Source organism: Podarcis filfolensis, assembly GCF_964270895.1.
Source record: "Podarcis filfolensis genome assembly, chromosome: 16".
NCBI lineage: Eukaryota > Metazoa > Chordata > Lepidosauria > Squamata > Lacertidae > Podarcis > Podarcis filfolensis.
Window position 1 is genome coordinate 4,298,388 of NC_139620.1, and position 27,986 is coordinate 4,326,373.

General features: G+C 49.8%; 3 protein-coding genes across 8 annotated transcripts in view; 2 read left to right on the forward strand and 1 right to left on the reverse strand.

Moving 5' to 3' along the window:
- Window positions 1-521: 521 nt before the first annotated feature.
- On the forward strand, window positions 522-8,944 carry PSMD4 (proteasome 26S subunit ubiquitin receptor, non-ATPase 4). Its single transcript, XM_083591437.1, has 10 exons — window positions 522-692; window positions 2,290-2,430; window positions 3,452-3,566; window positions 4,467-4,553; window positions 4,703-4,771; window positions 4,867-5,082; window positions 5,859-5,967; window positions 6,563-6,694; window positions 7,698-7,765; window positions 8,507-8,944. The coding sequence occupies exons 1-10, from the start codon at window positions 667-669 to the stop codon at window positions 8,672-8,674; spliced, it is 1,131 nt and encodes a 376-aa protein (XP_083447563.1). The 5' UTR covers window positions 522-666; the 3' UTR covers window positions 8,675-8,944.
- Window positions 8,945-9,634: 690 nt separating this feature from the next.
- LOC310751814 (uncharacterized protein) lies at window positions 9,635-23,846 on the reverse strand. 6 transcript variants are annotated; one of them, XM_083591512.1, is made up of 9 exons: window positions 22,508-22,682; window positions 19,057-19,123; window positions 18,516-18,546; window positions 18,237-18,413; window positions 17,639-17,788; window positions 16,610-16,732; window positions 14,688-14,798; window positions 12,475-12,592; window positions 9,635-11,736 (listed from the first exon to the last, which is right to left on the reverse strand). In XM_083591512.1, the coding sequence occupies exons 1-9, from the start codon at window positions 22,557-22,559 to the stop codon at window positions 11,702-11,704; spliced, it is 864 nt and encodes a 287-aa protein (XP_083447638.1). In that variant the 5' UTR covers window positions 22,560-22,682; the 3' UTR covers window positions 9,635-11,701. The 6 variants fall into 6 exon arrangements, with proteins under 6 accessions (XP_083447638.1, XP_083447643.1, XP_083447642.1 ...); XM_083591517.1 differs by lacking the exon at window positions 22,508-22,682 and adding an exon at window positions 23,759-23,846 and having other exon boundaries at window positions 9,637-11,736; window positions 18,237-18,546; XM_083591516.1 differs by lacking the exon at window positions 22,508-22,682 and adding an exon at window positions 23,515-23,631 and having other exon boundaries at window positions 9,637-11,736; window positions 18,237-18,546.
- A 225-nt stretch (window positions 23,847-24,071) lies between these two features.
- The window catches only part of ZNF687 (zinc finger protein 687), a 36,041-nt gene continuing 32,126 nt past the window's right edge, over window positions 24,072-27,986 (forward strand). The window contains exon 1 of the mRNA XM_083590961.1: window positions 24,072-24,426. Within this exon, the coding sequence (XP_083447087.1) occupies window positions 24,198-24,426 (229 nt within the window). The 5' untranslated portion in view covers window positions 24,072-24,197. The remainder of the gene's footprint in view (window positions 24,427-27,986) is intronic.

Sequence of the window (27,986 nt, forward strand, 5' to 3'; positions counted from 1 at the left end):
AGATATGTTGTTGTTTGCCCAGAGTGACTGGGGCAATTCAGCCAGATGGGAGGGGTATTATTATTAACAACAATTTGTATACCAAAAATGTAAACAACAATTTGTATACCAAAAATGTAAACAACAATTTGGATACCAAAAATGTAAACAACAATTTGGATACCAAAAATGTAAACTCGTGAGCAACCCCATTGATGAAGGTACCATTGGTTACCCAGACCTCCTTGCTGGTTGCAAAGAGGTCTCCATGACAGATCAAGCCCCAGCCCACCCCCCGCAAACGTAGATCCACCACTGCTCTAATCACTAGGCCGCCCTGTTTTATTTTCATTCATTTAAACAGGCAGGCAGAGGTGCAACTGCGCCTGCGCCTCTTCCTCCTCCCGAGGACCAAGCAGGGCGGGGGAGCGAGCGGGGGCGGAGCCACGAGCCGCCTGCCTCGCTCTCCACCAGCAGGACTACATTTCCCGTCGGCCTCCGCGCGGGGACCTGCCAAGGAGGGCGCCTCTGATTGGTCCTCCGCAGGGGCCGCCAATAGGAAGCGAGGTGAGAGAGGCCGACAGAGTGAGGCAGAGGAAGAGGGGAAGGAAGAGGCCTCCGAGGCTGCCGCTTGTCTTTCTCCTTCTCCTCCTTCTCTTACTGGGCCCGGACTGGGAAGGGGCCGCGATGGTGCTGGAAAGCACGATGGTCTGGTGAGGAAGAGGAGGGCGCGCGGGGGCGGGGCTGGCGGGGGGGAGGGGCAGAGGCCGGTTTCCCTGAGTCACGGTGGGGCCTGAGGTAAATTGGGGGGGGGAGGGGGAGAGACAGTTGGGGTGACGTGAGGCGGGGGGGACACCCTATGTGGGGCGAGAATTATAGGGGGGGATTTTGGGGGGGAGGGAAGGGGGTCTTTAGTTGGGGAAATTAAATGGGAGGGAGAATCGAGGGGGGTCTCCTTGAGGGACTTTGGGGGAGGGGGGTCTGGTAAGGGGGAGGAGGGGGTGCGTTTGAGGTCGGGGGGGAGGCCAAATGGGAGAATGGGTGTGTTTTTTGGGGGGCATCCCCTTCATGGCTTGGGGGGCAATTTTGGGATTTAATGGGGAGAAGAGAATGGAAAGGGGGGGACTCAGGAGGGGGGTGGGAGGTGCATTTGAAGGGGGAGAATTGGGAGGGTGGGAAAGGAGGGGTGTCTCCTGGGAAGGGAGGTGCATTTGAGATAGGGGGCAGGATCCCCTTAGTGGCTTGGGGTAGAAATTTATGAGGGTGGGGAATCGAGGGGGGACTGTTTAGGAAGGGGTGGGGTGCATTTGAATTGAGGGGAATTGGGGGGGAGGGAAAATTGGGAGGGGGTTGGAAGAGGGTCTTTGTTCTGCCCAGACGCCCCCATCGTTCTGCCTGGACACTGAGGTCCAGCGCCGAGGGCCTTCTGGCGGTTCCCTCCCTGCGAGAAGCGAGGTTACAGGGAACCAGGCAGAGGGCCTTCTTGGTAGTGGCACCCGCCCTGCAGAACGCCCTCCCACCAGATGTCAAAGAGAAGAACAACTACCAGACTTTTAGAAGACATTTGAAGGCAGCTCTGTTTAGGGAAGCTTTTAATGTTTGATGGACTATTGCATTTTAATATTTTGTTGGAAGCCTCCCAGAGTGGCTGTGGAAGCCCAGCCGGATGGGTGGGTTCTGTGGGTTAAACCACAGAGCCTAGGACTTGCCGATCAGAAGGTTGGCAGTTCAAATCCCTGCGACAGGATGAGCTTCCGTTGCTCGGTCCTTGCTCCTGCCAACCCAGCAGTTCGAAAGCACGTCAAAGTGCAAGTAGATAAATAGGTACCACTCCGGCGGGAAGGTAAATGGCGTTTCCGCGCGCTGCTCTGGTTCGCCAGAAGCGGCTTAGTCATGCTGGCCACATGACCCGGAAGCTGTACGCCGGCTCCCTCGGCCAGTAAAGCGAGATGAGCGCCGCAACCCCAGAGTTGGTCACGACTGGACCTAATGGTCAGGGGTCCCTTTACCTTATTATCTGTGGGGGGGGGAGAGTTGAATGGAAGGCACTAAGTTGTGGAAACATCCCCTTGATGGGAGTCTCTGGGAGTGAAGTAGGATTGAGTGGAGCCTGCAGAAGAGTGTTGAACATGGGGACAGGTCTATGTGAAGCATGCCCCTTAATTTCATGCCCAATACAACTCTTTCTGCTTTTGTTTCGTGTTTGTTGTCATAATGTTCCGTGCAATTTTTGATAGAAAAGAGCTAGTGATACTTTATTTTAAAATTTTCAATTTGTTGCTCATTCGGATCTCCCTTTGCCCGGTGCAGCGTCGACAACAGCGAGTACATGAGGAACGGGGACTTCTTACCGACCCGTCTCCAGGCCCAGCAAGATGCAGTCAACATCGTCTGCCATTCGAAGACCCGCAGTAACCCCGAGAACAATGTGGGCCTCATCACTTTAGCCAAGTAGGTTTCGCTCAAATCACCCCATTGAAAATCGGAAGAAAGGAAGAGATCAGCAGCTTCCCATTGGGTCATCTGGTTGTCCAATGGGAGAACAGGATGCTCAAGTATTTGTTTATCTAATGTGCCCCCTCCCTTCCTTCTGAAGGAGCCTAGGGCACCAAACGTAGTCACAATGAAACTTTTTCTTTTTTTAAGCTTTCTAAATTCAGTTACGGTTGAAAATATTCTCGTATCCTGTGATGTCAGAGTTTCTAGGGACAATGCCTTTCAGCCACCAAATGTGAACAGGAATGTTTTCAGATTCCTCTTGAAAGTCAGTAATGAGGGGGTAGAAAACACACTTCACCATGGCATTCCACAAATGGCAACCCACCACCAAATAGGCCCTGTCACCATAGGTCAGTGCCAACCAGGCAGCCCCCAATGGCAACACCACCAAAGAGGCCTCCCTTTTTGCCTTTAGGGTCTCAGTTGCTTAACAGTGAACCATTGGCCTAAACAGCTATGTTGTTGAGTTGTTTAGTCGTGTCCGCCTCTTCGTGACCCCCTGGACCAGAGCACACCAGGCACTCCTGTCTTCCACTGCCTCTCGCAGTTTGGTCAAACTCATCCTGCTAGCTTCGAGAACACTGTCCCACCATCTCGTCCTCTGTCGTCCCCTTCTCCTTGTGCCCTCCATCTTTCCCAACATCAGGGTCTTTTCCAGGGAGTCTTCTCTTCTCATGAGGTGGCCAAAGTATTGGAGCCTCAGCTTCAGGATCTGTCCTTCCAGCGAGCACTCAGGGCTGATTTCCTTCAGAATGGATACGTTTGATCTTCTTGCAGTCCATGGGACTCTCATGAGTCTCCTCCAGCACCAGAATTCAAAAAACAGCTATAGGGCTCTTCTAATATTCTTTTGTTTAGCATGTTAGGCCAGCTCACGATCCGCTATAGGTCATTGTACCGCCACTTTTCTGCCTCTCTCCTTTTCTGACACCCTACTCCTCAACCTGCCCATGTGTGTATTTCTCTGTTTCAGTAACTGTGAGGTGTTGACCACCCTGACCCCCGACACAGGCCGCATCCTGTCTAAGCTGCACTCGGTCCAGCCCAAAGGGAAGATCACCTTCTGCACAGGGATCCGAGTTGCTCATGTAAGTTGCAACTTCTCTCCTTTTCCCCCAATGGCAGCCGTCAGTTGAGATATTAAACTAAAGATGAACATCCTTTCAGGGGCAGTGGAGAGGCAAGGAATCTGAAACAGCCCCATGCTAAGTTGGGCAAGTGAGGAGGGGTCTGTCCTGAGAGCGGGGTCACTGCTTGCAGGAGAACAGAGGGTGAAGAGCCCTCAGACTGCCAGACCTCTCCATTTGGCCTGTGGAGCTGTGTTGACCAAGCCTCACTCGCCTGTCTTACACCTGAAGTCATACACAACAGGGAAAGACACCTTGACAGCGAAGTTGCCTTGCATCGAGTCAGACCATTGGTCCATTAGATAGATAGATAGATAGATAGATAGATAGATAGATAGATAGATAATTTATTACGGTCGAAGACCAGCTTATAATACACACTTGGGGGTACAATCCGAGAAGGAAAACAATCAGTTAAAACAATGTACAACAATAAATTTTAAATTTATAAATGTGATAAGCATACAGGCACTTAAAACTTTAAGATATGCTCAGTATCTACTACACCGATTGGCAGTGACTCTCCGAGGTTTCAGGCAGGGAGTCCTTCCTGGAGATCCCATGGATTAAACCTGGGGATTTCTGTATGCAAAGCTCTGATCAAAGAGCTACAGCCATTCCCTTAAAAACAAAGCAAGATTCCAGTCCTCATGGTTCTGAACATATGGATGATTTAAATCGGAAATTGCCTTCTAATGAGTCAGATCATAGGCCTATCCAGATAAATATTGTCTATCTGCTGACTGGCAGTGGTATGGGAGAGGGGAAATAAAGGGTTCGTTCAAACCCAGGGATGGGGGGAGACAGGCTGGGCAGAGAGGCCTCTCCTCTCTCCATGTAACACATCTGCTTCTGTTCCAGCTGGCTTTGAAACATCGCCAGGGCAAGAACCACAAGATGCGGATCATTGCCTTTGTGGGGAGCCCTGTAGAGGATAATGAGAAAGACGTGAGTGTGTACCTGGGGCTGGGGAGACGGAGTGGGGTGGAGGGGAGGAACTCTCTCGTTTTCAAAGCACCTGGTTTTCCGGGAAGCCTCTCCCGTTCCTGGTGCCCCCACCTTGCTCTGCGCCCCTAATGGATCTCCTCTCCTCGCAGCTCGTGAAACTGGCCAAGCGGCTGAAGAAGGAGAAAGTGAATGTGGACATCATCAACTTTGGAGAGGAGGTGAGAGGCCCTCTCTGAGCCCGTGGCTCGTTGTTGTTGCATGTAGTTGCCCGCGACTCCCGGGTCAGTCCCTGACCTCTCCTTCCCGCCCACAGGAAGCCAACACCGACAAGCTGACGGCCTTCATCAACACCTTGAACGGCAAAGACGGGACGGGCTCTCACCTGGTGACGGTGCCCCCCGGGCCGAGCCTGGCTGATGCTCTCATCAGCTCCCCCATCCTCGCTGGAGAGGGAGGAGCAATGCTGGGCCTGGGAGCAAGTGACTTTGAGTTTGGCGTGGACCCCAGCGCCGACCCAGAACTGGCTCTGGTAAGCGCCAATAACAATAATAATTATTTTTATTTTTATTTACTTATACCCCGCCCATCTGGCTGGGCTTCCCCAGCCATTCTGGGCGGCTTCCAACAAAATATTAAAATACAATAGTCTATCAAACATTAAAAGCTTCTCTAAACAGGGCTGCCTTCAAGTGTCTTCTAAAAGTCTGGTAGTTGTTGTTCTCTTTGACATCTGGTGGGAGGGCGTTCCACAGGGCGGGTGCCACTACCGAGAAGGCCCTCTGCCTGGTTCCCTGTAACTTGGCTTCTCACAGGGAGGGAGCCGCCAGAAGGCCCTTGGCGCTGGACCTTATTTTCCGGGCTGAACAATGGGAACATGTTTCTATTACTTATTTCCATAAAATTTATACGTCACCTGATTGTAAAGTACTTTGAGATGGTTTTTCTTCACTAAAATTATCAGGAAAAACAGGGCGGGGGAACCAACTCTTTAAAACATTCAGAAAATATCAACAGCAAAAAGCAAGAAACAGATTAAAACACACACCAACATTGTACCTGTCTGGACATCGGCTTGTCTAAACACATTTCTCCCACCCACCCCCAAAGAATTGTGGGAACTGTAGCTTGTCCCTCGCAGAGCTACAGTTCCCAGCACCCTTTAGAAACTGCGGTTCTAGGGATACTTTTTGGGGGGCGATGCTTTGATGTGGGTGTTACCCATTCTGTGTTATGTTTGGGATATGCTCCTTGGTTTAGCAGCCCCTGTGTCTCACCTTGGTTTGTCTGTTTTGTTTTCCCTCCCAGGCGCTCCGGGTGTCCATGGAGGAGCAACGGCAGAGGCAGGAAGAGGAAGCTCGCAGGGCTGCGGCAGCATCTGCCGCAGAAGCCGGGATCCCAACCTCTGGTGCAGATGGTAAGAAAAGGGGTTTGAGCCGGGGGAATCGGGAGGCGAAGTGACCTGACTTTCCTTTCCTTCCTGTCAAGTCAAATAACTCTGAACCACCTCGGAGGCTGTGTGCAGAAAGACAGGCTGTAAATGACCAGCTTTGGGGAACCCCTGCCCCATATCCAGGCTACGGTCCCTTATGGGGCTGATATTTAGATATGTGGACTGGCTAGGCTGAGTTTCTACATTTTTAAGAAGGGGGAAGCCAGAGCATGGATTTTTCAGTCAGCTTGGAATCAAGTCCCTTCCAGGTTCATCCATGTGCCAGAGGGTTGGAAAAGAATCCGAGTTTTTCATTTAGGCAAGATGGAGGCTGTGCAGACAAGAGCAACCCAGATGATCAGGAGTCTGGGTAGCAAGCCTGATGAGGAGCGGTTGAGGGAGTTGGGTATGTGTAGCCTGGAAAAGAGGAGATGGGGTAGCCAATATTTGAAGGGCTGTCACATGGAAGAGGGAGCAAGCTTGTTTCCTCCTGCTCCAGAGGGTAAGATCTCTTGCAATACGATCTGGCACCGAATCGTCTTCCCTCAAACGTGGGTCCTCGTGTTTCCTTGTGCTCTAGATTCAGACGACGCCCTGCTCAAGATGACCATAGGCCAACAGGAATTTGGCCGAGCTGGCCTCCCCGACCTCAGCACCATGACCGAAGAAGAACAGATTGCCTACGCCATGCAGATGTCTCTCCAAGGAGCCGGTGAGTCGCAGGCGAGAAGCACCCAGCGTAGGCCCCGCCTTCGGATCAGGAACACCACCTTTGCCAGTGGGGCAGGGCAGCTGCTGAGAAGGCCTCTGGGGGCGGCTTGAGCACTTGCCCTTTGTATAGTCAGGATTATTCTCCCCCTCCTCCAAAACACTAGAACAGTCTCTCTCAGTTGTGCCCAGAAGAGAAGTATCGGCCGCAGAGGACCTTGCCCATTCCAACTCTGCATGAATTAAGTGTTCCAGCCTCATCTCCTTTTAGGGCTGTGCTCGAACAGTAGCTCCTGCAGGAACATGGGAGGCAGGTAGCAGCAGCATCCCAGGAGGCGGGGAACAATTTCTCTTGCAGACAGTAAAAAATAAAGGGTGAAGGCTGCACCCCATTTTAATTCAGGTAATAATAATAATAATTTATTATTTATACCCTGCCTATCTGGCTGGGCTTCCCCAGCCACTCTGGGCGGCTTCCAACAAAATATTAAAATACAGTAATCCATCAAATATTAAAAGCTTCCCTTAAAATGTGAATTGGTTACAAAGTTTGGGGGAACAGCTTGAAGTGTTGAGAGGGGAATGGAGTGTGGCCAGTGTTCAGACACGATAGGATCATTAGGAGGGCCAGAGGTTCCCCACCCTGAAATAACAGAGATAAAAATGGTGTGTTTTCGGGGTGAGCCGCAAGGAGACTGAATCTCTTCCCTCCCTTTAAGCCAGGCATGTCCAAAGTCCAGCCCCCGTGGCAGTTTATTTCCTGGGGTAAAATCCAAGGGAAAAGCTCAACAGTTTCAATCTTAAAAAAATGCTCAACAACTGCAATCTGAAAAAAAAGGTCAAAAACATGTTCACTTCATCAAACCTGGCCCTCTTTGAAAGACGTTTGGACACCCCTGCTTTAAGCGGAGGCTCCGTGATTGGCTCTTCATTAAGAAACCCACCTGTGGGCTTTGGTTGTCGCAGAGAAGAGGTCGCTAAGCTGTGCGTGTTTTCTCCCCTCTCAGAGTTTGGACAAGGTGAGTCGGCCGAGGTGGATATCAGCACCGATATGGACACGTCAGAACCGACAAAGGTCAGTGGCTGCAGATCCTCCCTCTTTCCCCTGTGCTGCCTCTGCCAACCCAGCACCCTCTAGATCTGAACTACAACTCCCACTCCCCCTGCTAGCACTGAGTTGTCGTCTAGAAGGGCACCCCGTTGGTGGAGGTTGGGGCTCTCCTGCCTACAGAGTTCTCCACCATCTTTTCTGCTATAAGCTATATCCAAAGTACCACTAAATCTCTTGCAAGGGCCATTGCGACCCACCTTGAGACCTCCCAGTGGAGGGCAGGTCAGAAAGGTGGCAGTGCCTCTGATGCTGATTTTTATCTGTTTCTCCCCCCCCCCCATTTTTTTATTAAATTTTCCATAATTATAATAAAATACAACGGAGAGAAAAGGGAAAAAACACACACAAGAGAAAACACATTACTAAAAAAGAAATCTTAAACACATACCCCTTGAAAACCCAATCTCTCTTACATTGCTAATTGACTTCCTCAGATCCCTCCCTTCTGAATTTCATTGTATCTGCATGTAACAGCTCTCCAATATCATTCTTAAACTAAAATTATTTCCAGCAATTAACTATCTTATTCTCTTTTCTTACTGTTCTAAATCCAACTCACTTGCAGTTAAATCCTATTTTAATCCTAGGCCTGTTTGGTGCTTTCAAGTGACTTCTAATTATTTATATTACAATATTCATGCAAATAATCCTTAAATTCTTTCCAATCTGATTTTTACCTGTTTCACGGACGTTTCCCGCGTCCAGGAAGAGGACGACTACGATGTGATGCAAGACCCCGAGTTCCTGCAGAGCGTCCTGGAGAACCTGCCGGGAGTCGACCCCAACAACGAGGCCATTCGCAACGCCATGGGCTCCCTGGCCTCGCAGGCATCCAAGGAGAACAAAGACAAGAAAGAGGAGGAGAAGAAATGATGTGGGGAGGAGGGGCAGGCCACGGGCCCTCACTGGCGCCCCCAACTCTCCTCGGCCCCGTTACACAGTCAAGAGCATCGCCGGCTCTGCATGCCCCAGTTCACCTAGCCTTCTAGCCATCAGTGTCTGTAATCTTCCCTCCGGGCTAGTTGGGGAGAGGCGGGGAGAGTCACCAGGTTATTATGGGTCAGGGTGGGTGGCGGTGGGTGGGTAGAACTTCTCTTCTTTTTTGGGTTGCGGTTTAGGGGGTAATAAAAACCTTAAATTTTCTTTGCGGCGTTGTGTTTTTCCACCGCCCGCTTCCATTAAGCTGTGGTTCGTGTATGTCAGAACGGCCGATCTCCTAACCTCCCTTTCCTTTCCGACAAAACGGCGCCGTCCCCCTCCCTGTGTGCAGGCACCTTTGTTTCCGTGCCGCGAAATCGGCGCGAAGAGGTTGAGAGACGCGTCTGCGATTGCACTGCGGCCACCGGAAAACTTCCAGCTGCCGGCGGGACAGAGAACTCGAGTTTCTGGTTTCAACAGATGCAAGGCTTTAGCACCTGTGACAAAAAAGGGGAAACTAGGAAGCAGGTGGGCTTATTATGGGTTGGAACACATTTTCCCCAAAGCTGCAGCCCTCCAGGTGTTCAAAGGATTTCCTTTTGTGCATCCTGAATCGGCTGCCTTTTGACTCAGTTTGACAGCTTGCACTGTGTGAGAGAAAAGCTTCTCTCTGCTTTTGCCACAGTTTGAACTCTGTTGCGTCTCCTCTGCCCTGCCCTTTCTTTCAAAGGCCGCAAACCTTCCTCATGGGGGGGTCACTCCACTCCCCTAGATCATTTCGGTGGCCCTTTTCTGGACCTTTAAGAGCTCTACAGTATCGTTTTTGAGGCGAGGTGATTCGAACCACACGCAGCATCCCAAGTGTATTCTGTGTGTAGATTTATATAAATATGTGATGAGTTGCGGAGTTTTTCACGGGGCTTGCAGTTTTTGTATGTATTTATTTGCACCCCTCTCTTCAGCCAAAGAGGCTTCCAGACTGTCTTACGTACATGGAGAATAAGTCAGTCCCTACCTGAAGGCTTACAATTCTAAACCATTCAACTATGAACCTCGTTACAAAAAACGGCCATCAGTTTGGATGGATTTGGATTACATGACTTAATGGGAGCTGAGGCCTTTTAGTCCTTATGGCTGAATAAATACCATAGCCATGAATGGGTTCATAAACTCCTTCCCAACAAATACTTCCCAGCAGCCAGTATCAAAATTATATCATGCGGTCTGAAAAATTGAATTTTGCCATTGGGTGCTTTTAAATGTCCTGAGTCGCTCTCCAAGGAAAATCCCTCTCCCCCCTTTTTTTAAAGGTGTTGAGCCCCAAATGTTAGCTGCTTTCATTCCTATTTAACTGAAATCTTATTTTAAGGAGTTGGGCAGCTTCCTTTGACCCCACAGGTACCAGCCGCCAATGCAAGGATGCCACGTTCTAGCTGAGCAGGGGCAAAGCCAAGGGTTCGAGGTCCTGCGAAGCCAGAAGGCAAGCAGAACCTAAGATCAGCTTCCCTTTCATAGAAAGCCGACTTACTCTGTTGCACAGGGCTCTGGCAGGAATCGTGGTCCGCAGCCGAGTGGTTAGTTAAACAAGCCAGCCTCATAACCAATGTCTGAAGTTGCCTTGTTTTGAAACTGAGCAGAGCGTAAGTCCGCATTCCTGGTTTGTGCAATGAGGGAAACTTTTAGCAGATTGCAAAAAATTTGGTCGGAACTTCCTAGAGCGCTTCAGAAACTAACCAGGATAAGTCAGTGGCCCAAGGAACCTAAGCACCCCAGAAACTTCGCCTCAGGAGACATTTGCATAAACTTTTTATATATGCATGTCCTGGAATCTTTAGTGTAAGCCAGGAACCCTGGTTTGTGAGAGAGGGAAATGTACATTTAATGCTCGGATCCAGAGGGAAGGAGTGAAGGCAATGGATTCAAATGACAAGAAATAAGATTCTGGCTAAACATCGGGGAGAATTTTCTAACAGCAAGAGCTGTTGGCAACAGTGGAACCGACTCAGAAGCTGATGGATGCTCCTCCCTTCATTGCTGGACGATGGACCAAATGAACCCCAACTCTTCAGTTCTCTGTTTCTATGAAATCAGAGCTTTGAGACACTTGTGATGAAGCAGTATATAAATAGCCTAAATGGATTAAAAAAATTAAGCTTGTTTTAATTTTACTGGAGGCCAGGGAAGTTTTCTTCAGCTGGGCAAGTGCAGAAAACTTCACCATTTTCATAGCCGATGGGTACTTCTGTTCCTGCAAACCCTCCTTAGCTGATGAGCCCAGATGTTCTGGTGAGACAGCTGTGCTTCTGCAGGAAGGACCAAAAGCAGCCAACTTGGGGACCCTCAACTGTCAAGCGGCAAATTAGCAGCGACGCAGAGCACAAGAGGTTTATGCAAATACCATGCAAATGACCAGGTAGAGGGCCACAAATTGGCAAGCGCAGGAAGATATTTAATATTTGAGATTAAGCTCTCCAGCAAAAGGGGCTGCCTGGCTGAGTGATGGAAACAAAAAGAGGGTAGATTTCTGTGTGATGCAATGATCCTTTCTCCCGCCAGAGGGCACATGCCACATTGAATAAGGGAGGATGAGCTGCCTTGTGTTGCATTTTGCTCAGATTCTCAGGAAATTTAATAGCGCAGTCTGTGCCAATGCAGAATTGTGGCTGCGTTGTCCCAAGGCTGCTCCTCAAGTTCGCCTTTTCAAAACACTCTAGCATGAAACAGACACACAAACACCCTTTCAGGGTTTTTTATCATTCTTGTTATTGCTAATGATTTGCTAAGGAGTTGCAGGGAGCGGGGGAAATCACATACAAACTTGAGCTGCAGTGAAACAGGGTCTCGGCCCCCTCCCCACATACTTTCCTATATGGGGGAAATCAATAGTGACAGGTTCAGGCGAGGTCCTTTGTCTTGGGGTTTTGCAGGGAGGAGCGAAGAGGAGATGTTGATTGCTGGTCTGCACAACTTCCCAGCTTGGTTTTAAGCAAGTCTGCTCATGGTGTGCCTTGGAGAAGCTGCAAAGAAATGGGGGAAATAAAATATTTTTAAAGAAGAGGTGGGCTCAACAAGTTCTGTCTATCAGGAAATGCATCCCCTGTTGTGTTCGTGTGCGATGCTAGACCCTGTTCTGCCAAAGGGTTCTTGTGATGTAAGCTCTCCCTTTTCCAACCAAAGGGCGCCTTTGATGCCGGAAGGCCTCTGTATGCAATCCTGCGTCTACTTTAATCATTTTTTAAATCTTGATCCAAATTCTTTTGGGTGTGTATGTGCAAACCGGCTCCCCAAACCAGGGATTAGCCCGCCTTGGACTAGAGGAACTTTTGGCAGCGTCCAAAATTCTACAAATTCTACATCGGTCGGATTTGTACTGAGAGAGATCTGGGTGTCTCTACCAGCTTTTCTCCACCTGTGGGTCTCCAGATGTTGTTGAACTCCCATCACCCCTAGCTAGCAAGGCCAGAGCTCAGGGATGATGGGAGTTGTAGTCCAACAACATCTGGGGACGCACAGGTTGAGAACCGCTGTGTGGGGGAACCTTCGGCCCTCCAGCTGTTGCCGAACTACAACTCCCATCAGCCCTAGCAAGCATTGGCCCAATGGCCAGGGTTGCTGCTGCTGCTGGGACTTATAGTTCAAAGCTTCCTCCCCGCTCCTAAATCAGATATCCAGACCTCTCTCTGTCTTCCCCCCACCCCTCTGACAGATGTACGGCTGTACAGTCCACTCCAGCGGCAGCTTTCCACCCTACTTACGTGCAAAACTGTTGACCAGGTAGGTGGGCTTATTGCTACACAGCAGGGCGGTGAGGCTGCCCAGCGATGCGGTCCCCACGATCTGTACCTCCGAGGTGATCCCCAGCGTGGCATTTTTCTGCAACAGGACGAGAAACAGCCAGCAAAAGCAGGTTTGACAACTGCTACAGTGTTTTCGCTTCATGCTCTCAATATACCGTATTTTTCGTTCTGTAAGACGCACCAGACCACAAGATGCACTTAGTTTTTGGAGGAGGAAAACAAGAAAAAAAATATTCTGAATCCCAGAAGCCAGAACAGCAAGAGGGATTGCTGTGCAGTGAAAGCAGCAATCCCTCTTGCTGTTCTGGCTTCTGGGATAGCTGCACAGCCTGCATTCGCTCCATAAGACGCACAGACATTTCCCCTTACTTTTTAGGAGGGAAAAAGTGAGTCTTACAGAGCAAAAAATACGGTAACTCAAGTTACATACAATTGCATTTTAAGGTTCTGTCTTACCGAATTTCTAATGTGTTTCCTAATACATTCTGCTGTTTTCTTACACTTCAATCCCCGCTGTGGTCTTCACATACTGGAAGTAACTTTTTATAAAAACTTGAAAAGGTTTTCAGTCTTCTTTAAAAAGGTAAAGGGACCCCTGACCATTAGGTCCAGTCGCGAACAACTCTGGGGTTGCGGTGCTCATCTCGCTTTATTGGCCGAGGGAGCCGGCGTACAGCTTCCAGGTCATGTAGCCAGCATGACGAAGCCACTTCTGGCGAACCAGAGCAGCGCATGGAAACACCGTTTACCTTCCCGCCGGAGTGGTACCTATTTATCTACTTGCACTTCATACTTTTGAACTGCTAGGTTGGCAGGAGCAGAGACTGAGCAACGGGAGCTCACCCCGTCGCGGGGATTTGAACCACCGACCTTCTGATCGGCAAGTCCTAGGCTCAGTGGTTTAGACCACAGCGCCACCCGCATCCCATCAGTCTTCTTTAAAACATTCTAAATTTGTATCTTTTATCATTGCCATCAATTTTGCCATCTCTGTGTATTCCAAGATTTTCACCATTCTTCCTCTGGGTGTGTTTTCTCTCCTCCTTCCATTTCTGTGCACAGAGAATCCTTGCTGCTGCTGTATTCCCACACACTCTCAGTCCTTTAATGGGACAGCACTGATCTCTGGAACTCCCTGCTTATTGACTTTAGTGTTTTTAACTCTGTTAGGTATACTTGTCCTTAAACTTGCTGCAAACTTCCTTCTGACTTCACAACCACAACCAGCCCTCTGAGCACCAGTGGGTGTTGTATTTGCAACTCAAGATGATACTTCATGCATCTGAAGAAGGAGACCCCAGTCCACAAGTCTTGAAGCTGGAAGCAAGACTCTTCGGACCCCCAGCCCCCGCCCAAAATACACCATGAAGGATGAGTTACCCCTCTTTTTTGCTCCTTTAGTTGGCACCTATATTAGTTAAACTGCAGTCTGTTGTCGGATGAAACAGCTCTAAGCCTGCAACCCCCACTAGGCCTATTTACCTGAGAGTAAAAACCTTTGAACAAGTGGGGCTTACTTCAGAGCAAACATGCACAGGGTCTGTGCTGTTAAATCGCTTCTAACCGGCTGGTGTCATTTGTTGGTTTATATAACAACAGTTGTATACTGGTATTTGTTCAAGGGGGAAAAAATCAGAGCAGTTTCCAGCGGTCACACATAAAACCGTACAGTTAAAACTGTATACATAAAACCAGAAATTACCGAATTATTATTAAACAAGTTTGCATACGGATAAAAATGTGTAAAGTAAAAAATGCATTTATGTATAAAATAATAAACCACTACTGATCATGTTTGCATTAATTATGTCTAAAAGAACAGTTCAAAGGCAGGGGGAACGACCCATGATTGCTTTGTTTTGAGATGCTGCATTTAATTATATGTCAGCATTTCTTTCAGAACCATGAGGACCGGAATCTTAGAATTACTTTTAAGGAAAGGGCCGCAGCTCAGCGGCAGAGCCGATTCCTCGAAAACAGACGGTCCCGGGTTCAGTTTCAGAAGATGGACCTTTGCTATAAGGCAGTTCCCTCTGTTCCTGTTCAAATCAGCCCTGTCCTCCAAAGATTGAGGACTAGGATCTTGCTTTGCTTTCAGGGCAAGTGCCATAACTCCAAGCCACACGCCCCGTGTGCCTAGAACCGCCCCCAGGACACCTGCCAATCCTCACCAAGACAGCTTGGAAATACGCCTCCAGTTCCTGGCAGGAGGGTAGCGGTTCGGACACCTCCATCTTTCGGGCCACACACCCTTCTGGCTGGCCATGGTACACCATCAAGTGCTGTGGGGGGAGAGAGGGGGTAGAGAGGTAGCATCTTGCAGAGGAAGCCCCCAAACCCCGAATCCCACACTCCCCCCTGTCCCCAGGTCTCATTTTACGGCACTCGGGTCGTTCAGCTGGCTATTGTTTCCGCTACATCTCCGATCCATTTTGCAAAGGTTATTCGTGTTCTCAGCTCTCTCTTTTTAATGGTGTTACGTTAATGTAGGCTATACATTTCAAATAAATAAAAGAGATACTCCTATGCTCTTAAGAGAACCTCAGGGAGGTTTAATTAACTCTAATGCACTTTGGATATCTTTAAACTTAGAGACCACAGCAAACTATGGCAACTTCTTAAAGAAATGGGAGTGCCTGATCACCTCATCTGTCTCCTGAGAAATCTCTATGTGGGACAAGAAGCTACAGTTAGAACTGGATATGGAACAACTGATTGGTTCAAAATTGGGAAAGGAGTACGACAAGGCTGTATATTGTCTCCCTGCTTATTTAACTTATATGCAGAATTCATCATGGAAAAGGCTGGGCTGGATGAATCCCTAGCCGGAATTAAGATCGCCGGAAGAAAGATCAACAACCTCAGATATGCAGATGACACAACCTTGATGGCAGAAAGTGAGGAGGAATTAAAGAACCTTTTAATGAGGGTGAAAGAGGAGAGCGCAAAATATGGTCTGAAGGTCAACATCAAAAAAGCAAAGATCATGGCAACTGGTCCCATCACCTCCTGGCAAATAGAAGGGGAAGAAATGGAGGCAGTGAGAGATTTGACTTTCTTGGGCTCCATGATCACTGCAGATGGTGACAGCAGCCACGAAATTAAAAGACGCCTGCTTCTTGGGAGAAAAGCAATGACAAACTTAGACAGCATCTTAAAAAGTAGAGACATCACCTTGCCAACAAAGGTCCGTATAGTAAAAGCTATGGTTTTCCCAGTAGTGATGTATGGAAGTGAAAGCTGGACCATAAAGAAGGCTGATCGCTGAAGAATGGATGCTTTTGAATTCTGGTGCTGGAGGAGACTCTTGGGAGTCCTATGGACTGCAAGAAGATCAAACCTCTCCATTCTGAAGGAAATCAGCCCTGAGTGCTCACTAGAAGGACAGATCCTGAAGCTGAGGCTCCAAGACTTTGGCCACTTCATGAGATGAGAAGACTCCCTGGAAAAGACCCTGATGTTGGGAAAGATGAAGGGCACAAGAAGAAGGGGACGACAGAGGACGAGATGGCTGGATAGTGTTATTGAGGCTACCAGCATGAGTTTGAGCAGACTGCGGGAGGCAGTGGAAGACAGGAGTGCCTGGCGTGCTCTGGTCCAGGGGGTCCCGAAGAGGCGGACACGACTAAACGACTAAACAACAACAACAAACTTAGAGAGACCTTGCAAAGCTGCTTGCCCAGACAATACTCTCTCTCTCTCTCTCTCTCTCTCTCTCTCTCTCTCTCTCTCTCTCACACACACACACACACACACACACACACACACACACACACTTAAGGGAATGGCAGTAGCTCAGTGAAAGAGCTGGCATATTTGCTTGGCATGCAAAAGGTTCCCGGTCCAATCGCCAGTATCTCCAGAAAAACCTCCCTACCTGAAGCCCTGGGCAGCTGCTGTCAGTCGTTGTAGATAGATCCACCACCAGTCTGACTCAAAGCAGCTTTCTATGTTCTTAAATCCACCTTAGTGCGGTTCAGTGACTGCTAACACACTTACTGGACAACTTAAGGAGACCCCATTGGGAGAGAAAACTGTCCCCATAGCCTCTTGCGACACTAATTCTGGCCCTACTGGCGATTCTGCAACTCACGTTTCTCAAGTCGCAGGTGATCCCTGGAGCCACGCCTTGTTCGCCCAGTTCGCTGAGCGCCAACAAGAGAGACGCTTCGTTCTGGACGTTGACTTGGGGAGGGAGGAAGCTGAAGGCGTCTCTCTGCCGAGAAAGGAAGCGGGGGGAAAAGATTGAAATGTGGCTGCCCTGGCCGAAGGTGGCGGAAGGCAGAACATGCTGAATTTAGACCACCAGGACTTCCACCGATGAAAGCAGAAGGCAGGCGCTGTCTCCATCATCGCCTGTCCTCCGTAATAATCTCTCAAAGGACCTGTTGATGGAATTCTACCATTGTACTGTTGAGAGTGTATTAACTTGTGGTCTGTGTGTGTGGTTTGGGAGCTGCACAGCCAGGGAAAAAACAATGCTGTCCAGGGTTGTAAAGACTGCGGAGAGAATAATTGGGTGCACTCTTCCCACCTTGGATCAAATCTATGCTTCCAGGTGCCATAAGAAAGCTGCAGGATAATACGCACCCCGGAAACGATCTCTTTCAGCTTCTGCCTTCTGGAAGAAGGTCCAGGGTTATAAAGACTAGGACTAGCCACCTGAGAAACAGTTTCTACCCAAATGCTATTTTGGTTTTAAACGCAGTGTAAGGTAGACTCTGTGGGAGTATACGGTGGTGCCTCTGGTTACAAACGTAATTAGTTCTGGAGGTCTGTTCTTAACCTGAAACTGCTCTTAATCTGAGGTACCACTTTAGCTAATGGGGCCTCCCTCTGCTGCTGCACCGCCGTCACACAATTGCTGTTCTCATCCTGAAGCAAAGTTCTTAACCCGAGGTACTATTTCTGGGTTAGCGGAGTCTGTAACCTGAAGCGTATGTAACCTGAGGTACCACTGTATTGTATTTAATTATAGGGTATTTTTAGGGGGTTAACCAGGCTGCAATAGCTGGGATAGCAGGCTTGTTGGCTTTTGAATGTCTGATATAGTTTTTTTTCAATTTCGTTGTTCTGTATGGGACAATGACAATAAAGATTATGGTATCGTATCGTATCGTACCTGGACGCAGTCCGCCCGCCCGAGGTAGGTGGCCAGCAAGACCCCCACGATGCTGATGCTGAGGGCTGAGACAGCGCCCACCATCAGAATCACCAGCTTGCGGTTCGAGGCGACGGGAGGCTCTGCCAGCTCAAGGCTGGAGTGGAGAGTCTGAACAAAAATTGGGGAAGGGGGTGAGGAGAGAGAGAGAAAGAAAGAAAGAGCGGGGTGATGGCATCTAGCAGCACCTGAAATCCCTTTTCTAAAATCTGTGACATGTCAGCCTGTTTCTGCATTTGCAGTCTGCACATGCTTAAGGGTGCTCTCGTCGCGCTGGAGAACCGAGCCCCGAAGATTTAAAAAAATTGGCAGGTCGATAACCGTATGCATTCCCACTCTGGGCGTTTCAACCCCACCCCCTAGCAGGGCAGCAGGCAGAAATCCCACCGGTGCAGCTTCTCTCCCCGCCACTGTGCACGGCAACCACACAAGGCTGGAAAGAGCTTCCCCTGATGGATTCCTGCCTGCTGAGCAGCGGTTAAAGGAACGGGAGACCCAATGGGGGGTTTAAAAAATGAGGTGGCCTTCCCCCCACTCACTTCTGAAGTGAACTACTTACGTAGGGTGGGCTCTTGAGGTGCAGCCCCGCCGGCCACGATTCGGGGTTCTTGTCCTCACTCACCATTTTCTCTTCCCCAACGGCAGGGCTGAACAGATCCAGACTTTGGCTTCTTCGTAGGCGTGTGAGATGCCAGCGGGAAGCTCTTATAAAGTCTCGGCTGCCTGGCACAGAGCCCTGACAAACAATAGCCCCCTCTGTGCACATCCCAGCTCCAAGCTCTCGTGGGGGCACTGAATAAATTTTTACCGCCTCTCCCCGCCTTCTGCCCCCAAATACCTGCTGCTCAGCAAGGTGCAAAGGCTTTTTCCATAGGGCTAGTTTAGTCTTAAAAGTAGAGACATCACCTTGCCAACAAAGGTCCGTATAGTAAAAGCTCTGGCTTTCCCAGTTGTGATGTATGGAAGTGAGAGCTGGACCATAAAGAAGGCTGATCACCGAAGAATGGATGCTTTTGAATTCTGGTGCTGGAGGAGACTCTTGAGAGTCCCATGGACTGCAAGAAGATCAGACCTCTCCAATCTGAAGGAAATCAGCCTTGAGTGCTCACTGGAAGGACAGATCCTGAAGCTGAGGCTCCAAGACTTTGGCCACCTCATGAGAAGAGAAGACTCCCTGGAAAAGACCCTGATGTTGGGAAAGATGGAGGGCACAAGGAGAAGGGGATGACAGAGGATGAGATGGTGGGACAGTGTTCGCGAAGCTACCAGCATGAGTTTGACCAAACTGCGGGAGGCAGTGGAAGACAGGAGGGCCTGGCGTGCTCTGGTCCAGGGGGTCACGAAGAGGCAGACACGACTAAACGACTAAACAACAACAACATAGGGCTAGTTCTGTTTCCACTTGTAGGCTGAGTGTTGCATCCAGGCAAAGTGGGAGGAGACCCCCTGAAATCAATGGCTCTAAGTTAGTCACAGAATTCTAGAGCTAGAGGGGAACCCTAAGGGACATCTAGACCAACTCCTGCAATTTCCCTCAATTTCAATGGGTCCGTTCCAAGTAGGACAAGCATTTGACATGAACCTTCATCGTATTTTACAGTTAAAAAGGATCCCTGGCTCGGATACCCAATCCCCTAGTGAGAAAGTGGGTTCACTCTGCTCATGCCCTGATAGACACGCTTCTTTTTTCATGCCTTGCTTGGACTCTAGTGTAGAGTGCAATACTGTGAATACCTTTAACCGTGAGGACGAGAATCTTAAGCCTATTTTGAAGGGGATGGCTGTATCCCTCTGTGGCAGATCACCTGCTTTGCATGCAGAACATCTCTGGTTCAATCTCTGGCATCGCGAGTTGGGGCTTGGACAACCCCCTTGCCCCAAACCCTGGAAAGCTGCTGCCAGCCAGTGAGGACAATATTGAGCTATATGGACCCCAATGGTCCGACTCAATGTAAGGCAGTCTGTCTATATGTCTCCTCTGTTCGAGTACACACATACACACGCCCCTCCATCCCTCATCCAGGCAAGCAAGAGGCATTGCAGGGGGGTTGGGCTGGATGACCTCTTGGGGGACCCCTTCCAAAGCTACAATTCTTTGCTTCTTACTTCAAGAGCACAGATTGTTGTGCTGTTTTTTTTAAAGAAATTATCTTCAATAAAGTGACAGGTGGAATTGCAACTACTGCAGCTTCCTCCCCAGCGTGGCTGCCGTGTAACAGGCCGATATTCGTCTGGTGAAGCCTCTCCCCCCTAATCCTTACATTCAGCAGGATCTGACCTCCTGCTAAATTTCCCTTTGTCTCTCCCCCACTGTCGTTCAAAAGCACGCAATAAAAGATGGCAACCTCGTGTTTTGCGGATGTTCTGATCTACACTTTAAAGGATAGTCAACCCTTTATTCCAGGAGCCCTCTGAGAGGCGGCAGAAGTCGGGGGTGACCGAGGAAAGGAGACTTCGTTCCTCCAGCCAAAAGCTTTCTGGCTTGCGGCCGACTCTCTCAGGTTCCACCACCTGACATGCCGGGAAGAAAAGGCCCTTTTGAAAGAGAGGCCGAGGCTCCCCCGATAACCTCGCTGTTGAAAACGGAGCGGACCGAGGCACAGGCGAGGCCCTGTTTTCGGGAGAAACCGCCGCATCACTCGATCGGCTCGGAAAACATCCAAGCGAAAGGCCTTGGCTCTCGGGGAGGGCGGCGGGGTGGAAAGAGACTGATTTCGGAGGTGCATAAAAGCAAGATTGTTTACAAGCTGGTGCACCCCAGTCGCAGCGAGAGGGCAGCGATGGAGAAGTGGATGGCGGGAGATGAAAATCACTTGGCTCCCCTTGGCAAGGAGGGAGGACAAAGGACAATGACTCCCAGGCTCGGAGGAAAGGGGATGGAGACGCCTTGAGGACGCTGCATGCCTTAACTTGTTGGTCACTGCCTTGAGCAGCATTGAGGTACACGGACCACCAGTGGTCTGACTCGGAAGCTTCCTATACCAGAACTGAATTAAAAAATTTAAGGTCATTTATAGGTAAAGGTAAAGGGACCCCTGACCATTAGGTCCAGTCGTGGCCGACTCTGGGGTTGCAGCGCTCATCTCGCTTTATTGGCCGAGGGAGCCGGCATACAGCTTCCGGGTCATGTGGCCAGCATGACTAAGCCGCTTCTGGCGAACAAGAGCAGCGCACGGAAATGCCGTTTACCTTCCCGCCAGAGCGGTACCTATTTATCTACTTGCACTTTGATGTGTTTTCGAACTGCTAGGTTGGCAGGAGCAGGGACCGAACAACGGGAGCTCACCCCATCACGGGGATTCGAACCGCCGACCTTGTGATCAGCAAGCCCTAGGCTCTGTGGTTTAACCCACAGGGCCACCCGCATCCCTTTTATATATAATAAATGTTCATAAATGTACCAACCAAGCACGTACATAGTATATGTGGACCACATGTTTGGAGCGGCACAGGAAGACCGCCCTGAAACCATTTTGACTCCCAAAATGACCAAATGTTTTCTCTGCAAGGAGTGCGGGGGGGAGGGAACCTTCCCATTGTCTCAGGAAATGGGTAATCACCATCTCAAATAAATGGCCAGAATACTAGGAAAGGTAATCAGATAAGGCATTATCAGATAACCTGACAAACGAGATAAACAACACACAGATTTCTGCTGTAGACCACCTTTTCTGAGAAGTGGGTATGATGTATCTGGGATGGTGGTCTTGGGTTACACCCCTTCTGTGATGTATGTTGTATGGAGGGGTGGTCTTGAGCTCCAGGGCAGGGAATTTAAAATGTCTATATAAGGGCAGGCACACCTTTGTTTTGGGTCCTCCTCCTTTCCTGTGTGTGAAGGGAGCACCCTGTTGCAACAGATCAAAAAAGATCAGGCTTACTAGCTGCTTTGCTTCTCAATATTCTCTGGTTGGCCTGTTATTTTCTCCGACCGATGGAGAACCCACAAAGGACTCTATAAGGGTTCTTACTGTTCCCCATAAGGGAATAATGGGAGATTTTGTTTACCACAGAACCATGAGGACTAGAATTTTGCTGAGTATTGTAGCTCTGTAAACTACCATTCCCAGTGTTTTTGGGGAGGGTGCTTTAAATGTACAGAGAATACGCAGTCAGAGGCTCTTCCTGTCGTATTCCTCTTGGAAAGTTCCCTAGGCAAGGACCCTGTTGTTGTTGTTGTTGAGTCGTTTAGTCGTGTCCGCCTCTTCGTGACCCCCTGGACCAGATCACGCCAGGCACTTCTGTCTTCCACTGCCTCCCGCAGTTTGGTCAAACTCATGCTGGTAGCTTCGAGAACACTGTCCCACCATCTCATCCTCTGTCGTCCCCTTCTCCTTGTGCCCTCCATTTTTCCCAACATCAGGGTCTTTTCCAGGGAGTCTTCTCTTCTCATGAGGTGGCCAAAGTCTTGGAGCCTCAGCTTCACGATCTGACCTTCTAGTGAGCACTCAGGGCTGATTTCCTTAAGAATGGAGAGGTTTGATCTTCTTGCAGTCCATGGGACTCTCCAGAGTCTCCTCCAGCACCAGAATTCAAAAGCATCAATTCTTCGGCGATCGGCCTTCTTTATGGTCCAGCTCTCACTTCCATACATCACTACTGAGAAAACCAGAGCTTTCACTACACGGACCTTTGTCGGCAAGGTGATGTCTCTGCTTTTTAAGATGCTGTCTAGGTTTGTCATTGCTTTTCTCCCAAGAAAAAATCATGGATCACTGCCTTGCCGTGGCGAAGGGGCTTGAATAACTCAGAGAAGCTGTGAGCTATGCCTTGAAGGGCCACCCAAGATGGACAGGTCATAGTGGAGAGTTTTGACCAAACGTGATCCACCTGGAGGAGGAACCGGCAAGCCACTCCAGTATCCCTGCCAAGAAAACTCCATGGACAAAGACAACAGGCAAGGACCCTAGGCGCTTTCATTGTTGCTGCGCTACAACTCCCACCGGGGACTAGCCATGCTGAACCCTGGGAGTTGTAGCAGAGCAACACATTCCAGGCTGCAGGTGTTCCTACCAAGCTTGGTAAAGGTAAAGGGACCCCTGACCATAGTCCAGTCGTGACCGACTCTGGGGTTGCGGCGCTCATCTTGCTTTATTGGCCGAGGGAGTCGGAGTACAGCTTCCGGGTCATGTGGCCAGCATGACTAAGCCGTTTCTGGCAAACCAGAGCAGCGCACGGAAACAGCTTTTACCTTCCCGCTGGAGTGGTACCTATTTATCTACTTGCACTTGACGTGCTTTCAAACTGCTAGGTTGGCAGGAGCAGGGACTGAGCAACGGGAGCTCACCCCGTCATGGGGATTCAAACCGCCGACCTGATCAGCAAGCCCTAGGCTCTGTGGTTTAACCCACAGAGCCACCCAAAACATTATTAATAGCAATTAAAAAATTAGGTTGTAATACCATTAATTAATATTAAATAACAACATGTCCTCAATGGAGCTTGCAGTTGTGAAGCTGGAAGACCAAAGCTGGAAGGTTTGATCCAGATGTTAAAAAAATTAATTTGCTAGGCCCTGTGTTCAAATTGTCCATTATTACCCAGAATCCCTTGCGCCACTCCCCCAGAATGCTTCGCTTACAGACCTTTTGGCCACTTTCCCCTCACTCCCCCAGACTCCTTTGCGCGACTCCATTTAAAGGCCACTGTCCCAGAATCCCTTGCGGCACTGTTGCTTTCCCTTCGTTCTCCCTCCTGCGAGGAGTGTTTGGACGGACGTTTGCTTTGGCCAATCCCCACTCAGATCTTCGGCGTTCCTTCACGCGTGCGGCTATTAGAGGGCTCAGTCATTATTTTGAATGACAAGAATGCGGCCCGCCTTCCAAGTAGTAGCCTACCAATAGGAAAATGAGGTGAGAAGCCTCAGGCGGGGGCAACTCATTTGAGTGACATGGGTTTCCCCCAATAAGCCTAAGCGCTGGTGGTTGGTTTGTTTGTTTTAAAAGGCACGAAGGACAGCCAATTAGAAGGTAGAGCGTGAGGCGCTAGTTCCCGCCCCCTGCAAGCCCCGCCCATCTCCTTGCCGAATAGTAATAGGTGGGAGGGTCTTGTCTGAGACGCGCCGCCTCAGCAAATGGGCACCTGCTGCCGTTTCTGTATTCCCTCAGGTGTCCAGCGAATTAAATTAAAGCCCAGCCTCCCTGAAGGCTCGCAGCCAATAGAAAGGCTTTTTTGGCGCCCAGCTGAGTGGCAAGCAGCCCTAGCCAATAGCTAGTTGGATATCTCGGAGAATGATAGATGCCTTAGCCAATAGACGTTGGCCGGTGGGAGGCTCCCCCAGCTAGCTACATCTCTCCTCCTGGCTCGGCTTGGCAAAGCACCAAGTAGAGAGCGGATGAGGAGGGCGCGAGCCACTTGAGCGGCAGGCCGCGCAGCCAGTAGGGCTGCCCGGCGAGCGGAACGCCTCCGACGAGGAACGAGTTCGGGGAAGGCGGAACGTCGCCTTTGACTGATAGCCTCTTTCGCCCAATGGCGGGCGGGGAAACCGGGAGCCTTCCTTGACCGACGTCCCGTTCGCCCAATGGAGCGCCAGGCAGCCGGGAGGTCATCCTCAGAGCGGCAAGCGGCCTCGCCAATGAGGGGACCCGGGGCCGGGCCGGAGCGGAGAAGCAGGAAGCGGCCGAGGAGGCGGAGGCCGCCCCGCAGTCGGGAGAGGGGCCTGGCGGGGAGCCTGAGGAACCGCTGGGCGAGCTGCCCCTCTCCGAGGCGGACACGACGCCGGGCCGCTCCAGGGAGCCGGAGCCGAGCAGGTAGGCCCGAAAGGCCTTCCCCATCAAGGGGGTGGGGCCTCGACAGGCCCCGCCCACCAGGCCTCGATTAAAGGGGTGGGGGCGCGGAGGGAGGTTTATGGGGGGCACCTCAAAATGGGGGGGGGCTCCTGCATTGATGGGGTCGTGGAGGAGTAATGGGGAGGAGGGGAAGGAGGAGTATCTCAGCATAAATGGATGGGGGGGTCCTCAAAATCTGGGGAAGGGGGGCAAGGGGTCCCCCCCCACCAAGGTTGCTTCTCTGGGGGTTGCAAGTGGGGGAGGGATAGGACAGGCTGGTGGTTTTCATCCCTCAGTGGATATTAGCTTAAATAAACTGGGGAGGTTCTGGTATTTTGGGGGGCATTTCAGTCCTCCTTTGAGGGGGTAGGAAATTGGGTGTGTGTGGGGGTTCCTCCTCCCTCCCTCCTGCAAAATATAGAGGAAAAGAGCAACCTCCCCAATATGGGATGGATTTGGGGGGGGGCTGAAGACTTAAGATGTGGGAAGGGGTGACCCCCCAATCAAGGTTGCTTCTCTGGGAGTTGCAAGTGGGGGAGGGATAGGACAGGCTGGTGGTTTTCATCCCTCAGTGGATATTAGCTTAAATAAACTGGGGAGGTTCTGGTATTTTGGGGGGCATTTCAGTCCTCCTTTGAGGGGGTAGGAAATTGTGTGTGTGGAGGGGGTTCCTCCTCCCTCCTGCAAAATATAGAGGAAAAGAGCAACCCCCCAATATGGGATGGATTTTTTGGGGGGGCTGAAGACTTAAAATGTGGGAAGGGGTGACCCCCCCCAACAAAGCACTCTGGGGAGGCAGTAGAGGGAAGGCAGAATAACATGGTGGTTCGCCTCCTTCAGTGCATCTCGGTGTAAATAGATCCTGGCGGGGGGAGACACCTCAAAATGGAGTGGGGCTGGTCCACTTCGGTCATGTTTTGGAAGAGGAGGAAGTGGAGAGGAGGGTGGTGTTTTCTTCTCTTTCCTGCTCACGAAAACAAACTTGGGATGGAAAGGTGCTCATCTGTTTCAATTTTGCTTTGAGAGGTCAAGCAGATTTTTGGACGGGCAGGAGGGAGATGGGTGCTGTCCCCCCACCCCACCGCAATTCCAAAAATCCATGTATCTCAACAGAAACCTGGAACTGCAAGGAGTGGGGAGGGTCTCAGATTGGAGGAAATGGGGGCATCTGAGTTCTGCTTTGAGAGGAAAGGAAGATGGGGATTCTCCCTCCTGAAAAACCTGGGGGGTGGGAGAGATCTCAAAATGGGATGGTGGGGGCTGTGCATGAAAATGATATTGAGAGCAGCGTGGGGAGATTGGTGCTCCCCTTCACACTGGCGAGGTGAGATCTAAAAGATGCAGGGGGAGAAGGGAGTCCCTGTGACAGTGTAAAAATCCAAAAATCCTAAAAAAAGAACCTCAACAACTTCAACACTAAAAAAAGCTAACCTGGAGGTAGGCTGTATGAATTGTGCATTGATTTGTAATGATTTGTTGGGTCTCTGGACCGTAATAAACATTGATTGATTGAAAAAAAGCTCAGCGGCCCTTCACTTCATCAAATCTGGCCCTCTTTGAAAAAAGTTTGGACACCACTGATATAGAGTATCTCAACATAAAAATGAAATGGGGTTGCGGGGGGCAAAATAGGGAGAAGGAGGTCTCTCAGTCCTGATTTGAAGGCATAGTAAAGGAATATGGAGGGGGGACCTGGGATTTCTGTCTCCCTGTATGTATTAAAGAAATTGAGGGGGGGTGCATAGGTTAGTGATAGACCACACGCTTTGCTTGCAGAAGGTCCCAGGATAAATAAACATTTTAGGGGAGCAGAGTAGACCTGAGAGAGCAATGCCAGATTTTAACTCCTTTAAATAAGTTAAACTGTTTTATTCCTTCTCTTCAACCCTGCCCCCCACAGCAAAACTAGAAAAAAACAACCCTGGGAGAGTAAAAGGGGGTGGAGAGCAACTTCCAGATCCCTTCTCTGCCCCCCCCCCAAAAAAAAATCACAGGAAAATTTTAATATTGCCACACACAAATATATATAAAACATATAGCTTATTGAGAGGAGTGAACAACTTCATTCTCTCAAGATTGGGGATTGGGTGAAAGAAAAAAATTTCCTCCCAAGATACACAACAGTTGTGATGGGGTGTTTTTTGGTTTTTTGAGGGGGTGAGACTTCCTTCTCCCAAGATTTCGTGGAGGTGGAAGAGAAGAAATCTTAAGAGGTTTGCCGTCACCCCTTATTGAACTGTGTATCTCACCACCAGCCAATTGATACCTAAAACCTGAAAAATAAATCAATTCCTCGCGTAAATAAATATCAGGTTGTTGTTGTTTGCCTGTTTGCGGACAGTTTGTGTTTACAGGCTGTTGAGTAAGCAGAACCCTCCCCCTCCCTCCAAACTGAAAATAAATCCTGGAGGAAAAGCAGGAAAATCTTCCCTAAATTATGGTTTTGCGCTACGTCAGGGTCTGGGGGGCCCGTGGCGCTCCAGGTGTTGTCTGTCTCCCCCAAATCCCAAAAGCTAGTAGTCTGGCCATTTCAGCAACATCTGGAGGACTGGAGATCTTCTCAAACCTCCCACTAGGTCTCTGAAATTGATGCCAATTTGGCCATCCATGTTTTTGAGTTGCGTTGAACACCATTAATTCTGTGTCCCAAATTCCCAGCGGGTTCGCGTATGCTTTAAATGGGTGCCGGTAATTTCTGCGAACCGGCATTCCTGATCAGAGCATGGGTGCTGACATTCAGGAATTGAAATGCAAACCCAACAGCAATGAAAATGGCAGGGTGGAGGGGGCTGGGAACCAAGAACCCAAAAGATAGTTAGCATGTCAGGAAGAAAGCAAGGCTCCTCCTTGAGATGCTAACTTTCTGCTTTCAGGGATTTTTTGTTAGGTGGCTTTCCATCAGCATCTTGAAATTGCACAGTCAAGGACAGGCGTTGTCACGTGGTTCTCCTTGTTTCGTATCCTGGCCTTGTTTGTTGCGTTGGCCCTGAGAGCAGATGCTATCCAGATAACGTGGATTTTTAAAGCTCCACAGGTTCCCTGTCTGTCTGCCCACTATGCTAATGTTGAGAGCCTTGAAACGCAACACCAAGCCTGCCAGTTTTTTTTTATTTTCTGTTTTCTCCCTTTAAAAATTGCACTTTTTCTGGCTTTCCTTTCCTTCCCCACTTGGGTGTCTCCGTGGAAGTTAGCAGATGGTCGAGGCTTAAGTCTCTTAAAGACAACTGGAATTTAATCGCGTGCCAGACTTCAGCTGAAGGCCACAGCAGACGGGTTTTTAATCTGAAATATTAAAACGGTTCAGGTTGGGGGTGCAGGGGCAAAGGAGGGAATGGAAAAGGTGGGTTCTAGATTGAACCACCAGGAGACAGATTTTGAGCCCTGGGCAAGACTGGGTTGTGTTGATTTGGGAGCTGTCCGATCTCAGCTGCCTCTTCCATCTCCCTTAGAGGTGTGGGGTTTAGTGGTTGGAAATAGGGGGTGGGGGTCTGCTTGCCCTAACAGCATCATATTAGGACCTCCTGATCCTTTTGATCAATCTC

Coding starts and splice junctions, on each gene's coding strand:
- PSMD4 (XM_083591437.1), top strand. CDS start 667: ATGGTGCTGGAAAGCACGATGGTCTG. Junction 3,567..4,466: donor CAGGGATCCGAGTTGCTCAT/GTAAGTTGCAAC, acceptor CTTCTGTTCCAG/CTGGCTTTGAAACATCGCCA. Junction 4,554..4,702: donor TAGAGGATAATGAGAAAGAC/GTGAGTGTGTAC, acceptor CTCTCCTCGCAG/CTCGTGAAACTGGCCAAGCG.
- LOC310751814 (XM_083591512.1), bottom strand. CDS start 22,559: ATGGAGTTTTCTTGGCAGGGATACTGGAGTGGCTTGCCGGTTCCTCCT. Junction 18,547..19,056: donor GAAACAGAACTAGCCCTATG/TTGTTGTTGTTT, acceptor ACTAGCCCTATG/GAAAAAGCCTTTGCACCTTG. Junction 14,799..16,609: donor TCACCTGCGACTTGAGAAAC/GTGAGTTGCAGA, acceptor CTCCCCCCACAG/CACTTGATGGTGTACCATGG.